General features: G+C 40.1%; 1 protein-coding gene across 2 annotated transcripts in view; it reads left to right on the top strand.

Moving 5' to 3' along the window:
• Positions 1–916: 916 nt before the first annotated feature.
• Positions 917–16,740, top strand: part of PTPN2 (protein tyrosine phosphatase non-receptor type 2) — a 66,556-nt gene continuing 50,732 nt past the window's right edge. For both annotated transcript variants that reach the window (XM_081150030.1, XM_081150029.1), the window contains exon 1: positions 917–1,181. In XM_081150030.1, coding sequence (XP_081006156.1) covers positions 1,113–1,181 — 69 coding nt within the window. In that variant the 5' untranslated portion in view covers positions 917–1,112. The remainder of the gene's footprint in view (positions 1,182–16,740) is intronic.

Genomic DNA, 16,740 nt, shown 5'->3' with positions numbered 1-16,740 from the left:
CAAAACCCAAGACACCAAACCCAGATTTAATATCTTAACCTTTTCTGTCTCAACCTATTCCAGAAAGGTAATCAACCAGTCTGGAATTTTTCTGATCAGTATCAATGGGGTAATGTCAAGTGGGCCCTCTCCAAACACCCCCCTCCCTGAAAGAGGCAATCTGCAGGATAAAACCCCTTGCTTCTCCCTTACCTCCAGAAAAAGGTGCCCTGCTGTGAAAATAATCTTTTCTTTTCGTTTGTTAATAGCTCCCTTCCCCCACTTTACTTCCAAAACAATAAAACTATTTTGTACAACCTCTCAGACCGCCCTTCTAATTGCTAGTTGGGATGATGCCCAATTCATTGTTTAATAAAGCCACTTTAGATCTTCAAATTTACTTAGTTGAATTAACAAACCCTTCACATTTCTTATGGAGATAATATAAAATACTACAAGCACCAGTTTACCTACAGGTAATACTGACTTTTAAATTGTGTAACACAATCTGTATTCTCCCTAATTCCAGGAGAGGTGGCCTCTCCTGGTGCTTAGTGATATGTCACAAAACCCTCAGGCGTTAGAGAACTGGCACCAGGGCGGATTAACATTCTCCAAGAGGGCTGAGGAATGTCTTCCAAAGTTGGACACAGGCCTCTAAATTGATCTAGATGATGTTTAAAATAAAACAACGGGAAAGTAAGAAGGTAGGGGGTCGTAGGGCACTTCCTTGGCCTGCTCTTCATGCGAACCTCGCCGTAGCCCGCCCCCTTCCTGGGATCGTTCCTAGCGAGCTCAGGGCGCGGCCACCTCTGGTCCCAGGACCCGGGCGGCAGCCTCTGGGTGGTCCCCTCGGCCCCGCCCCTCTCCACCTCGCACCCACCCTGGACCACGCCTCCCCGTGAGCCCTCAGCGGCCCGCCCCGCAGCCGCCCGACTCCGCGACGCGAGAGCCTGCGCGCTGACGTCCGACGCTCCAGGTACTTTCCCCGAAGCCGGCCAGGCTTGGCGTGGGGGCGGGGCGGCGCGCGGAGCGCGCATGCGCCACAGCGCCAGCACTCTCCCCGGATCGCGCGGGGGCCTGAGCCTCTCCGCCGGCACAGGCTCCGCTCGCGCTAGCTCGCTCCGGCGGCCATGTCTACCACCATCGAGCGGGAGTTTGAGGAGTTGGATGCTCAAAATCGTTGGCAGCAGCTGTACTTGGTGAGTCAGTGGCTCGCGCAGCGGGCGCTGTGCTGCTCCGCGGACCCAGGCTCGCGCCCGCCGGCTCCCTCCCGCCTCCCCCGCCTCTCGCTCAGGGCGGAAGTGCCGGCGCGCGGGCCGCGTCAGGGCTGCGCCTGCGCCGACCGAGTCTCCGTTTCCTTTTGGGGGGGGGGGGGGAAAGACTTTAAATGAGGTGTGTGTGTAGGGGGGGGTGATCTATTGTTAGCGCAAGCGCAGAATTAGTTCTTGAAGGCGGCGCCATAGCGGCGCCTTGTGGCGGGCGTGGAGGTGGTTCTCGTCGGCCCTGGGTCGGGTCGGTTTGGGTGGGGACCCGGGTGGCTGTGAGGCCCGTAGTGTTTGGTGGTGGGTGGGGGGCCTGTGAGACCAGCAGGCGGTCTGAGAGGCCGCGGGAACTGTGGGGAGGGTCGGGGTGGGAGGATGAGGGGGGACGGCCCGGCCTGGGGAGCGCGCAGTGGGGAGCGGCCGCGGCTTTGGCTCCGGTTTGGGCTTTGCCGGCCCTGGCCGGCCCCTGTGCCTAGTTCTGTTCCCGGACACCGTTTTCGCTGGCCTGGTGTCCGTGGCCGAGCGGGCAGTCCGCGGACGTGACACCCCTTTCCGAAGGTGCTGCCGGCCCTTGCCTCGGCTGTGTGGTGGTCCCTGGACCTCTCGGAGTGGCAGTGCCTAAACCGTAGTGGTGGCAGGAGCTCCTGGCGATCAGCAGTCCTTGGTTTGCTCAGAGCGCCCGGTATCTCAGCGTGTGGGTCGCCCTCCGCAGAGCTTCCGGGAATGAACAGGCTGTGGTCGTACTAGCGAATTATAAGGATGTCATCCTCTTTTCAGTTTTCTCTACTGCGGCTCGCTTTACATGAACATGTATGTGGTTAAACGAGTGCCAAATGTATACACCTGTGCAAGCACCACTCAAATCAAAATAACCTTTCCATCACCCCAGAAGGTGCTGTCATGCCCCTTCCTCCACCCCATTGGCATCACTATTCTGATTTCTTATCACCATGGAATAATCGCTCCTGTTCTCGAACTCATGTAGATGGACTCATAGTTGAATTCTTGTGACTAGCTTCTTTAGCTCAACTAGAGAACCTTTTAATTTAAATAGAACTTGATTTTATCTTTAAAATGACTTAATTGCCTGTTCTCTGCTGTTTAATTATTAGCATATTATTCCCAAGATTGACTTGAGTGGTTGTGAGTTAAATGCTTCTGCTGGTCGGTTCACTCTGTATGCAGTAAAAAAAAAAAAAAAAAAAAAAAGGCTTTCCTGTAAATCTTGATGGTCCTGGGTTTTTCCCCATTCCATTTAATTAGATGACAGTAAAAAAATGTTTTATCATTATGTTCAGAATGTAACATTTTCTTCTTGAACACAATAGCGGTAAGTGTAATAAATACCCTAATTCACATGGGTACAGAGTATATTAAGATAGGGCACTAACTTTAAAGAATGCTGGTAAGGACTTTTCCAAATATAGAAAATTTTAAATGCAAATTCTAGTAGGAATCTGTTAGAGCCTGCCAGCTGTGTCTTCTCCAGTTACATTTGTTTTAGCAGAGGCTGCTGTCTCCAAGTTGCTAGTCATATATCAAAATACAGATTTGAGAAGAGAAAGGTGAATACTACAGGTTAATTCAGTTTGATATTTTGGTTAGGCAGCTTGATATATTCCTTGAAAATTCAGTGAAAATTATAATCTCTCATCAGAAAAAATGCACTTATATCCACTGAAAATTTCATATTTAGTTTCAAGGAGTTCAGGAAACCCTTCTGTGGACTCCTGCCTAGGTGTCCTTTAGTTTATTGGATTGGTCAGTACTCTTATGGTTTATTCCTAATGGAAGAACACCTGTATTAGTGTGGTCAGGAGAAATCATGTATTACACACTGGTGTTATAGTAAAAGTAGATCACACACCGAGAAAGTCAGCAATGGAAAGCAAGCCTAGGAGTTTAGTGTTTTCCTTGGACTCTAGAATATCCATTCAGCCATTCTACCAATACCTGCTGAGCACCAGCGGTGTGCCAGCTCCTGCTCTGGACCTTGGAGATTCAGCAGAGAATGCCACTAACAAAGTTCCTGGTTGGTTGGTTGGTTGGTTGGTTTTCTCTGTGTGTGTGTGTGTGTGATTCTTATCCTAGGATATGTTTTACTGATTTGAGAGAGAGAGAGAAAGAAAGAAACATTGATGTGAGAGAGAAACATCAGTCAGCTGCCTCCCATATATGCCCCGACTGGGGATAGAACTGGAAACCCAGGTATGTGCCCTGACTGAGAATTGAACCCACAACTTTTTGGTGTACAGGACAATGCTCCAACCAACTGAGCCACCCAGTCAGGGCAAAGTTCCTGTTCTTGAGGACCTCACATTTTAGGATTTGTTCTCTTGAGGGCCTCATTGAAATTCCGTATTTTCTTTTATTCACTTGTATCTGTTATATGTGTTAGACTGAATCCCTGCTCTTAAGGATACCATCTAGTAGGGAACAGTAAATAGGTAAGCAGATGAAAGTGTAAAAGTAATAAGTGCAAAAGCTAGTGTTAAGCACAGGGTGCTATATATCCCCCAAAGGGGTGCACTGGAAGTTCTGGTGAAGCTTCCTGGAGGAGGGGGACCTTACCTAAGTCTTGATGGACAAGATGACCAGGTGAAGGGAATAAGGGAGGAGGAGAGAATTAGTGTTCCAGAAAAGGAAGAAAGGTGTGCAAAGGCACAGAGCATAGAGTGCCAAGAGAACCACCAACAATTTAGCCTCATGAGGAGTGTGGTGTGAACTGGAGGTGCCCAAGAGTAAGAGCCCGTGAAGCTCTTGTAAATCAAACTAAGGAATTTGAGCTAGTTGATAGGTATCAGTGAAGAATTTTAAGCTTGGAAATACATGGTCACATTACATTTACTTTGCAGCAAGATCATTGAACCAGCATGTTGGATGGGGCTAATTGTAGGCAGGTAGCACAGGGAAGTAGTCTGTTGGAGTAAACCTGAAGAGAAATGTTGAGCTCCTGAACTAAGGCAGTGGCAGTAGGAATGAAGGGGAGATAACAGATTTGAAATGTTAAGGAGTCAGATGTGTTTGGTTTTGAAACTGTTTCATTTGAAGTACCTGTAAGATATAGAAATGGAAATCGTTTAATATATAAATTTGGAGTTCAGGAAAAGTCTGAGCTGGAAATATGATTTTGGAAATCATGAGCAAATAGGTGGTGTTTGAGATCCTAGATGTGGGGGAATTCATCTAGGGAAAATATAGGGGGTTTGGAATGCTGAAGGCTAGGATAGAATCTTGACAGACAATATTTAAGAGCATAGATAGAGAAAAAGATGCTTGCAAAAACAGACTGGAGAGGAGTGGCCATAGAAATGGGGAGAAAATAGGTGGCAGGATCAGCAGGGCCACATGCTGCAGATGGGACAACTAAGGTCAAAACTGAAAGGACCCATGGAATTTAGGACTAGATCAACAGATACCTTAAAGAGCAATTTCAGTGGAATACAGAAGTCAGATTTCGGGTGTTGAGAAGAGAAGGTGGGAAGAAGTACAAATGAGCGAGTGTACACCTCTCTTTAAGAAGCCCAATTTAATGAGATGGAGTGGGGAAATGTAGCTGAAATGAAACAAGATTATGTGACTTCTCTCCTTAAAACCTTTGATGGTTTCCATTGCTTGTAATGTAAAATTCAAACCGTCCAATAGCTCACAAGGCCACGTGTCCTACCTCCCACTATGACTAGAATCTGTTCCTTTAAATGTGCACATCCATTCTCCCCTTGGGCCTTTATAAATGTAGTTTTTGCATTGGCACAACTTTTTCCCCTTTCCCTTTTTGCTCAACTACCTCCTACTTATCCCTGAAATCTCACTTCCTTAGGGAGTGCCTTCATGACCGTTCCGTGCAGGATATGATCTGTTAAATATTTCTCTAGTATCCCACGACTTCCCCTTTTGTAGCAGTGCATTGGATCTAATGTAGCAGCACATTATTTAGGGAACATAATTTGCATTTAGCAAACCACTCTTCTTGAATAGGGAAAAGATGTTTAAGTGGATTTTCTTAGGAAGGACTTATAACCAGATTACTCATTATTTATCATGATGTTTCAGGAGAGTTGTGTTTTTTTTAGCAATGCTAACTGGATGAGAAAGGCTTTACTCTTTTTTTTTTACTTTAATCTTTTATTTTTCAATTGCAGTTGACATATAATATTAAATTAGTTTCAGGTGTACAACCTAGTGATTAGACCTTTGTATAACTTAGGAAGTGATTGCCTCAATAAATCTAGTACCCATGTGACACTATACATAGTTACTACAATATTGTTGACTATATTCCCTGTGCTGTACTTTACATCCCTATGACTATTCTGTAATTACCAACTTGTACTTGTTAATCCCTTCATCTTTTTCACCCATTCCCAACCTCCTTCCCATCTGGCAGACTTCAAAATGTTCTCGGTATCTGAGAGCCTGTTTCTGGTCTGCTTATTCATTTATTTTGTTCTTTAGGTTCCACATATAAGTGAAATCATGTCATTTATCTTCCTCTGACTTACCTCGCTCATCACAATACCCTCTTAAGTCCATTCATGTTGTTGTAGATGGCAAGATTTCATTTTTTTAATGACTCAGTCATACACCATTGTATATATGTGCCACTCCTTTATCCATTCATCTATTGATGGGCACTTAGGTTGCTTTCATATCTTTGTTATTGTAAATAGAGCTGTAGTGAACATATGGATGTATATGTCTTTTCAATATAGTGTTTTGAGGTTGTTCGAATAAATACCCAGAAGTGGTTACCTTTAGTTACATAGTCTTTGTTTTAAAGCTTGTGATGTCTGGTATAAGTATTGTTACCCCATTTTTTTTGTTTGTTTGTATTTTAATGAAATATCTTTTTCCATTTCTTTACTTTTAGTCTGTGTGTCTTTTTTTTAATTTTTAAAATCGATTTTAGAGAGAAAAAGGAAGGTAGTGTGTGAGGGAGAGAGGGAGAAGGAAAGATAATAAACAAACAGAAATAAATAAATAAATATCAATTTGTTCTTCCACTTATTTATGCATTCATTGGTTGCTTCTCGTATGTGCCCTGACAGGAGGTCAAACCCACAGCCTTGGCATATCGGGATGATGCTCTAACCATCTGAACTACCTAGTCAGGGCAGTCTGTGTCTTTCGATCTGGAGTCTCCTGTAGACAGCATATGTAAGGGCCTTGTTTTGTTATCCATTCACCCTCCATATGTCCTTTTTTCTTGTTTCTTTTTTAATCCTCACATGAGGACATGCTTAAAGAGGGACATGCTTGGAAAGGAAGGGGGGGAGAGAGAGAGAGAGAGAGAGAAACATTGATCAGTTGCCTTCTGTACATGCCCCAATTGGGGATCAAACCTGCAACCCAGGTATGTGCTCTGACTGGAAATCAAACCTGCAACCTTTCCGTGCACAGGATGATGCTCAACCAACTGAGCCACTCCAGCCAGGCCTCCATATGTCTTTTGATTGGAGCATTTAATCCATTTGCATTTAAAGTAATTGTTGATGGATATATATTTATTGTATTTTATTCATATTCTTTTAACTTTTTTTCCTTCTTCTTAAAGAAGACCCTTTAACATTGCTTGTAATACTGGTTTGGTGGTGATGAATTCCTTTAGCTTTTTCTTGTCTGGGAAGCTCTATCTGTAATTCTAAATGATAGCTTTGCTCGGTAGAATAATCTGGTTATAAGTCCTTGCTATTATCACTTTGAATATTTTATGCCAACCCCTTCTGGCTTGCAAAGTTTCTGTTGAGAAATCAGCTAAAAGTCTTGTGGGAGCTCCCTTGTAGGTAACTAACTTTCTCTCTTGCTGCCTTTAAGATTCTCTCTTTGTCTTTAACCTTGACCGTTTTCATTATGTGTCTTGGTGTGGGTCTAGTTTGGGTTCACCTTGATTGGGATTCTCCCTACTTCCTGAACTTGCGTGACTTTCTTTCACTAATTAGGGAAGTTTTCTGTCATTTTTTCAAATGGGTTCTCTATCCCTTGCTCACTTTCTTCTCCTCCTTTCACCCCTATGATGCAGATGTTATTACATTTCATGTTTCCCAAAGTTCCCTTAAACTATCTTTGTTCTTTTTAATTCCTTTTTTTTTTTGGCTGCTCTGATTGGGTGATTTTTTTCTACCTTGTCTTCCAAAGCGCTGGTTCAATCCTTTGCTTTGTTGAGCTTACTGCTTATTCTTTCCAGTGTATTTTGTTGTTGTTGTTGTTAATCCTCACCCGAGGATATTTTTTCCATTGCCATTTTTAACTTTTTTTATTTTTTATTTATTTTTAAATATATCTTTATTGATTTCAGAGAGAGGAAGGGAGAGAGAGATAGAAACATCAATGGTGAGAGAGTCATTGATTGAGCCCACACTGGGCATGTGCTGTGACTGGGAATCAAACCCCAGTTGCCTGGATCCTAGGTTGACACTCAACCACTGTGCCACGCCAGGCCGGGCTCCACTGACATTTTTTAGAGAGAGAGGAAGGAAGGGGAGGGAGAGGGAGAGAGAGAGAGAAAGAGAGAGAGAGAGAGAAACATCTATATGAGAGGCACAGATCCATTGGTTGCCTCCTGCATGCACCCCAACTAGGGCTGGGGATCAACCTGCAGTCCAGCTACATGCCCTTGACTGGGAATTGAACCCTCAACCCTTAAGTGCGCTGGCCGATGCTCTAACCACTGAACCAAACTGGCCAAGGCCCAGTGTATTCTTTATATCACCTATGGTATTCTTTATTTTGCCTGATTATTTTTCATGGTTTCTATGTCCTTTTTCATGCTGTTGAGCATCCTTATAACCACTACTTTGACCTCTGTTTCTGATAAATTGCTTGCCTCCATTTCATTTATCTCTTATTTTTCTGGAGATTCTTCCTGTTCTTTCATTTGGGCCTGTTTCTTTGTTTCCCCATTTTGGCTGTCACTTTGTGTTTGTTTCTGTGTACTATATAGAACTGCTATGACTCCCACACTTGGTGGGGTGACGTTCTGTAGTAGGTGTCCTGTGGGATCCAATGGTGCAGTCTCCTAGCTCTCCTGAGCCGGGTGCTCTAGGAATGTCTCTTGTGTGGGTTATTTGGGCCCTCCTGTTGTAATTGGGTCTTGGTTGCTGTTGGCCTGTTCCTGGGTTGGATCACCCCTCAGGCTGGCTGACTGAGGCTCAACACTGACCACAGTGTGCAAGCTGCTGTGCAGGTGCAGTCTTGAGGTGTCTTGTTGGGCTCGATGGCACAATCTACCAGATCACCTGTGCTTGTAGGTTATGTGCCCCCCTCCCCCCCCTTTGTAGTTGTGTCCTGATGAATGCTGTTTGCCCTTTCATGGTTGGAGTTAACATTTCAGGTGGGTGGCTATAAGGTTAAACCTCAATCACCGTGTGAGACGCTGTACAGGGGCTGCCCACTCAGACAGAGTTGTTCTCAGCAGGATCTGGTATCTCCCGGAATCTTCCTTTGGGTGTGTTTTTTGTGTAGCTGGTTGGGTTGAGCTTTGATGTAGTCTGAAGCCCACCACTGGTTGTGTTGGTTCTGGGTCCACTTGGGTGGGGTTCCGTTACTGGTTGCTGTCAGATGTTGTGTGTAACCGGTTTTGGGCTACCTGTCTGGAGCTACCACACTGTTCACTGTTTGTGTCTGCATCTACTGGACCTGAGTGTGCATGGGAGGGACCAATCTGTGTAGATGGGTTGTCTTCCTAGAGCTCTGAACTGGGGTCAGATAAAAAAAAGACTAAGGCTCACTGAGGTCAGTGTCCATCTGTCAGCTACTCTTCTCTCCCCAGAGGTTGCCTGGATTTCCTCTAGAGTCTTATGCAGAAAAATTGTGGAGTGGGCCCAAGCTGGCCGTGCCCCACTGACCTTTCCACAGGGCTCAAACTCAGTAGGTCAGGGCTACCAGGTAGGGCAGACACAGGGCTAGTGAGCCCCTTAGTTTGGGACAGCGTGGTTTGGCACTCAGTGGGGAGAACATGGCCCCTGCTCCAGAGCCATATCATTCAGTCTCTGCCCAAGTTTCCAACTCTAGCTGCCTCAAGAGGAGGACACTGCAGGTTCAGGTTGAGTGTAGCCAATTGTCCTAACTGCAGGAGCAAGCTTGGCAGGACAGGATGGGGTTACTGGGACTTGGGCAAACAGATAAAGAAAGCCAAGCCTTCTTTTGGGGGTGGCACCAACTGCACACAAACTCTTTGTTATTTAGTTATGAAAATCCATATAGTTGCATTTGTACCCTAACCTTTCTGGTTTGCCTCTTGTTTAATACTTGATTTTAACAGAATCTCCAACAACCTTTTTTTTTTTGGCTTCTCCCAGATCATTACTATCCACAGAATTCTGTATTTGCAGTTGGAGGATTATTATAACTCTTGCAGCCTCCTGTTGTCTGTCTTCCTGCCTATTCTCTTTGTTCTCTTATTCTGCTCATTCTCTTCCAGAGAGTAAACTAGAGATATGGATAGATAATATCTAGAAAAGCAAAATTACAGTTAACATAAGTGTGCTCTTCACTTTATCAAATAAGTATACCTATGATTTGTTTCCCTTGGAAATTCCTGTCTAGATTCTCTATGCTCTGTTCCCTGTGGTAGTTCCACTTAATGCTCCATTAAAGTTGTTATTTCATGTTGGTAAGCTTTTAGGAGCAGAGAATATTTAAACAGTAAATTAGAACTTTTGATGGTACCCTCCATTACTTTGGGTAATAGTGCATAGCCATATACTAAGTCAGTTTAGTATATAAAATTAAAAACATAGCAGCTGATAGCTGAGGAAGAGATACAGTTCAGCAGGTTAATTTTGAAGACTGTAACTTCAGATTCTGCTGTTCTGAGTAGAATACTAAACTTTTCTGTTACATTGTTCATTGTACTGATGTTCTACCTTGCCAGGCCATTGTCTGAAATAGTTATTACAAAGTGAATGTAGTGCTATTTTAAATGTATTTAATGTAATGTTAATTTAATGTTTTATTTATGGTAGAGTAATAGTAATGGTTTTAGGTCATAAACACTTTTTGACATCTTTAAGGTGAAATCTGTGAAAGACAAAAATGTCAGAGTCCTCCAAAATTACCATCTGACTTCAGGGGTTTTATAGGCCCCCTAAAGACTGTTTGAGGTTGATTACCTACAGGAAAGAAGTCCTGGTCAAGAAACTGATTTAAGATTAGATACTTCTATCTATGGATTTTTCGTATCTTTTTCAGTGTGATAGTTTCATATCTTCTTGTTCTTTGACAATCCAGTATGTCTGATTTAATATACTCTTCATTCTGTCAGTTTCATTTGGTCCATGTCATTCATTTGTAACTTTAATTCAAACTGCTTTCATTCCTCTGAAGAAAAATCTCATACTGAATTATTTTGTTTCTTCTTTCACTATATTTGAACAGTTTTATACTCTGAAAGCTATCAGTTCCTCTTAACAGTTTACTTAATAGTGCTTCTAGGAATTCCTTAAGTGGGTTGGAATAAGGTCATATGGCTCCTAGAGTGTGTACCACTCTGTTCCTAGTCAAGGGCTGGTACGCTGGTGTAACCTTAGAAAATTGTAGTCATTTAATGACTATAGGAATTATTTCTGTGCTGATTCATGTTTTAAGCAGTGAAGTTTTTAAACAGGTTCATATTTCAAATCTGCAGTTTTTTATTTTTTAAATTTCTATTGCTGTAACTTAATTTCCATCATTGTTAGGGTGAAATAGTTATTTTATAATACTTTATTATATAATATTAAATAATATTTTTGTACTTGGTACATATCTTTGTTCTATATAGTGCACAGAAAACTTTATATCCTTGTTGTATTGTGGAGTATTCTACCTTGAACTGTTGTGATGGAGAAACAAATAAGAATTAGGAAATTGGAAAAGAGTAATCTATTAATTTTATTAGAAAAAAATAGGACTTTAAGATAATCCTAAGTAGATTTTCTACTCGTGGGAGAACATACCTAAATTTCTTTCTTTATATTTAAGGGCCCTAAGTGAATCCTGAATTATATGATGGTTAAGCGGTCATTTTCTTTTATTACTATTTTTTATTATTGATTTCCAAGAGAAGCAGGAAGAAAGAGAAACATCAATGTGAAAAATTGATTGGTTGCCTCCTACATGCTCCCTGACCAGGGATCGAACCCACAGCCTGGGTATGCCCTGACTGGGAATCAAACTGGCCACCTTTTGGTGCACGGGATGATGCTCCAACCAACTGAGCCACATTGGCAAGGACATTGTTTGCTTTCTTTTATTAGTCAAATGTTTGTGCATACACTCTGTCTAAAGATATTGTGGATGAACACAAGTATGAAGCTAAATACCTTGCATACTTCAAAAACCATTATTTTAGATTGTTCAGGCTTGAGTATGGCCCTTAATATGTCTATCACTGGTTGGGGAGATAAGATTCCTGATGGAATAAGTTCTGCTATGCATCCCACTTCTCTTCAAGAAGCTCTTCTCTTCTTTTAATTTTTTGTTGTTGTTAATTCTCACCCAAGGATATTTTTTCCATTGATTTTTAGAGAGAGTGGAAGGGATGGGGAGAGAGACAGAGAAAGAGAGAGAGAATCATCGATGTGAGAGAGACAAGTTGATTGGTTACCTCCCACACTAGGTCCGACCAGGGCTGGGGATTGAACCTGCAACCCAGCTACGTGCCCTTGACTGGGAATTGAACCCACAACCCTTTGGTGCACAAGCTGACAGTCTGTCCATTGAGCCACACCAGCGAGGGCTGGAAGCTCTCCTCTTTGAGAGAGTTTAACAAGAATAAAATAACTAATCTTGACTGATTTCCTGGTTTGTATTAGGCATATGCTATATAGTTTATGTGGATTATGTAAGAGGTGGCTACAAATGAGAACACTGAAACTCAGTTTTTCCAAATTTATACTGCAGTTGAGTGGTAGATCAAGGTAGGAATCCAGGACTTTATTTTTTTATTTTATTTTATTTTTTTAAAATATGTCTTTATTTATTTTTTATTTTTTTAAATATATGTTTATTGATTTCACAGAGAGGAAAGGAGAGGGAGAGAGAGACAGAAACATCAATGGTAAGAGAGTCATTGATCAAGCCCGCAACCCAGGCATGTGCCCTGACCGGGAATTGAACCCGGATCGCCTGGATCCTAGGTCGACGCTCAACGGCTGAGCCACGCCCGGCCAGGCCAGGATTTAACTTTAGAGTCTGGGGTGGTGGTGGTTGTTTTTTAATTCTCACCTGAGGATATTCTTTTTATTGATTAGAGAGAGAGAAATGGAGAGAGATAGCGAGTGGGAGGGGGAGACATTGATGTGAGAGAGAAGCTTCATTTGGCTGCCTGCCTCAGGCACACACCGCGACTGGGAATCAAACCCACAGCCTCTTGGTGTACAGAATGATGCTCCAACTGAGCCACCCAGCCAGTGCAAACTTTAGAGTCTGTGTTTTGAGAAATAACTAAATAATTTGGTTAGGATTACATGAACATGGCAAAAATTAAAACAGTACAGAAGGATATGCAGTGGAAAATTACTCACTGTCCCTGTCCTCCCTAGTTCCTTTTCTATAGGCGATCACTATAACCAGTTTTCTTGTGTATCTTTATGCACTATATAGGGTGTCCCCAAAAAATGTATATACACACTTTGAATAATTATAATGGCTTTGTTTATTAAAATGCATTTCATTTTAAAAATTGAGCTGTCAGCTGTTACAGTGTGTATATTTTTTGGGGGGGACACCCTGTGTAAGCTGTGTCCTGCCTGCCTCCTTTTCTCTCTCTCCATCTCTCTGTCCCACCCCTGTGAAACAAACATTAGCATACTGTTTTGCACCTTGCTTTTGTCACTTAATGTGTATAGGAAATCCTTCCATATAGATCTCGTGTTCATTTTAACAGTTAAATAGTATTATTTAACCACTCATCTATAATGGGCATGTAGGGGACTTCCATCAGTAGTTTAAGAAACTGCCTGTTTTCCTACTTTCATCTACCCAATTATGTTTTCAAACTTTTTTAAAAATTGATTTGAGAGAGAGAAATATCAGTTTGTTCCACTTATTTATGCATTTGTTGCTGATTCTTGTATGTGCTAATTGGAGATGGAACCTACAGCTTTGTTGTATTGGGACGACACTCTAACTTTGATCCTCTCCTCCAGGGTTCAAACTTTTGACCTTAGTCTGATAGATGAAAAATGGTCTTACTGTAGTTAAAATTTGCAGTTCTGTCATGAATAAAGTTGGACAGTTTTTCTTATTTTTAAAAGCCATTTGTGTTTTTTTTCTCTTTTTGATATGTAGGAGCTCTTTACATATTAAGAAAGTTAAGTCTTTGTCATATATTGCAAATATGTTTAAAATTTATTATCTTTTTACCTTGTTTATGGGATGTTTTTCATGAAGAAAATTTAAATTTTTATGAAATCATATTTATCAGCCTTTTCTAGTTTTTTTTTTTGTGCCATGACTTAGAAATGCCCTCTTTAGTCTATGATAACAAAATTTTTTCTCCAGTGTTTTCTTATACAGTTTTGTGGTTACATTTCTTTTATGTTGAAATCATTGCTCAAACAGGACTTTATTTTGGTATAAGGATTGAGGTAGACATTCAATTAAAATTTTTGCGGTAAAATATATATAACAAAGCCTGACATTTTTAAGAGTACACTCCAATGTCATTAATTCCATTTACAGTGTTGTGCAACCATCACCACTATTTCCAAAACCCTTTCAGCACCCCAAACAAAAACTCTGTGCAGTGACTCTATATTTCTATCTACCCCTAGCCCCTGGTAACTTCTACACTATATCTCTCTCTATGAATTTGCCTATTCCAGGTACTTTATACAAGTGGAATTATACAATATTTGTCTCTTTGTGTCTGGCTTAATTTACCATAATGTTGTCAAGGTTGATGTTTTCCTCTCTAAAAATCAATAAAAATATTTTTTAAAAAACAAAGTTGTCAGACACAAATATACAAATAGCAATAAAAAAAAAATGACAGTAAGAATAGTTACAGAAAATGAGAAATGGGTATAATTTTCTAGGTCCTTAATCACATTCAGTAGAAGCTTTTTTTGTTGTTTTTATTTTTCATTGAACTATTTAAAACACAGTGATAAGAAAAAACCTGCATTATTATTTAACACTAGAGAAGGGTTTCACCCACATGTTTGAGGCTTAGGGAATTTTGATAGTAAACAGTATGAGCATACACAAAGGCTTGGTTAAGGGCTGATGCATACACTTTCTTTCTGTAAAGATGAACAAACAATGTTAGACATGAAAAATTTAGCACAAGAAAATGATATTAATTGGATCACTTAAAGCATGTGAAATAGTATAAGAAATAGAGAAAACTGAAATTCAGATTCCCCAAATAACAAACCCCAATCGCCTGGATCCTAGGTTGACTCTCAACCACTGAGCCACGCCTGGCTGGGCGGTATAGCCTTTTTTTAAAAAATATGTTTTTATTGATTTCAGAGAGAGGGAGAGATAGAATTATCAATGGTGAGAGTCATTGATCGGCTGCCTCCTGCACGCCCCCTACTGGGTACTGAGCCTGCAACCCAGGCATGTACTCTGACTGGGAATCAAACTGTGACCTCCTGGTTCATAGGTTGACACTCAACCACTGAGCCACGTTGGCCGTGCCTGTGTAGTCTATTTTTATTAAAATTTTCAAAATTAAGATGTATATTAATGTCTACTTATCTATAAAGTAAAAATGTCCAAAATTTTAGATTATCTCTTAATTGTGTGGTAATGGTTAATTTTCCTTTTTGTTGATCTATGGATTCCTAAGTTCTAACAGTGAATATATATTAAAATATTTTTTTCTCTTCTAGCAGACCACATATAAAAACTCCAAGTAAAGCACTCTGTGGCCACTTAGTATAGAGACAAACAGCTGTATTTACTTAGGTAATCCCCTGACACTGTAATTGTATTATTGCCCAGTAAATTAATGTGTGTGATGACTCATGGAAAGGTTAGATGACATTCTGTATATTCTTGTTTTAGGAAACAAACACGTACTGCATTTTAGAAATATTTTCATTAAAATTTAAATATTTTATACTTTTAAAAATAAGTATCAGTTATTGGAAATTTTACTTTTGAAAGAATACTTGATAAGGTTAGCTGAATAAAATCTTAGCCCATTAGGGTTAATAAGATTGAAAGGGAAATTTTTCAGTCATTTAAGAGACTAACATTTTTCTAGGTATATCCATTTAAAACTAAACATTTATATTTTAAAATATATAATTTAAATAATAAAGATATTTAACAGAAACTATTTCTTTCACTTCCAGTAACTGTATAGTATAATGAAAAGTTTTTTCAAAGAGTTTGTAATTCAGACCACTTGTAATGTGGTTAGTTAGTTTATAAGAGCTGTTTCCAAAAGAAATAAATGTATATTAAACACTGCTTTGTCTTACATTTAAGAATTTCTCAATCTCCTATTCTTTATTTTACAAAATTATTAGTTTTTAAAACCACTTTCCCCCTTTTTGTCCAAAACTTGTTAGTGTTTTATATCCAGGAGAGTAAACTTGAATTTAGCTGGTTTCATTGGGACTTGTAAAAACTTGCCATTCAAGCTTCTGTTGAAATATGAGCCATAGTTTTACTATTAATTGCTGTGAATGGCATTCAAGGATGTCAAAAATAGACATGATTGTTTCTTATGAAATGAAGAGTGGCTGGATGCTTAAGAAGAAAGTGTCTTATTCTTGCATTTTAGCCTAGTATTATTTGAGCCTCAGCAAATTTGTTTTTCAGTTTAGCTTCTTACTTCAAACCATATGTCAAAATAAACTTCATGAGAAATTAAATGTTATGGGTATAAAAATTTTAAAGAGATGAAATAGTTGGAGAGAGTAGATACATTGAAAGTAAATATGTTCAGAATTTAAAATTATAATCTTCTGCCTGGAGATAAATTAATTATAAGGCCATTTGTTAGTGTGGATTATTTTATAATGTTCTAAATATTAGACTTCTTAAAAAAATAAATAAAAGTTAGGCTTCTTTGGAAAAGGAGATGATAGGCAGTCTTAATGTAGTTAATTCACATGTGTATATAAATTTCAAGTACAGCTAAGGAGCTAAATGAAATTTTCTCCCAGATAGCAAATAGTGGCTCAGTTCTGTTTATTGTGTTGTTATTCCTTTGTATTTATCATGTATTATCATTCCTATCATTCCAAGAGACTGTGAGTTTGCTACCAATGGATGACATGATATGAGTACCTGTTTTTAAATAGCTGCATAATATCTGTTTGGGTGTACCATGATTTATTCAATCAGTCTTTTCCCTGTCATTAGTTATGTTATTTCTTGCAACATTATAAATAATTATAACAGTATAAATAGTTCCATGAAAGATCTGTGCGCATGAGTTACCTACATTTTGGATCATTGCTACAAATAAATAATTCCATGAAAGATATCTTTGTGCATGAATTACCTACATTTTGGATCATTGCTACAAAAAGAAATAACTAGTGAGTCA

The sequence above is a fragment of the Miniopterus schreibersii genome (genome assembly GCF_964146895.1).
Source record: "Miniopterus schreibersii genome assembly, chromosome: 10".
Taxonomy (NCBI): Eukaryota; Metazoa; Chordata; class Mammalia; order Chiroptera; family Miniopteridae; genus Miniopterus; species Miniopterus schreibersii.
Note: the sequence above shows the minus strand (reverse complement) of the source record. Positions and strands in the feature narration are given on the sequence as shown.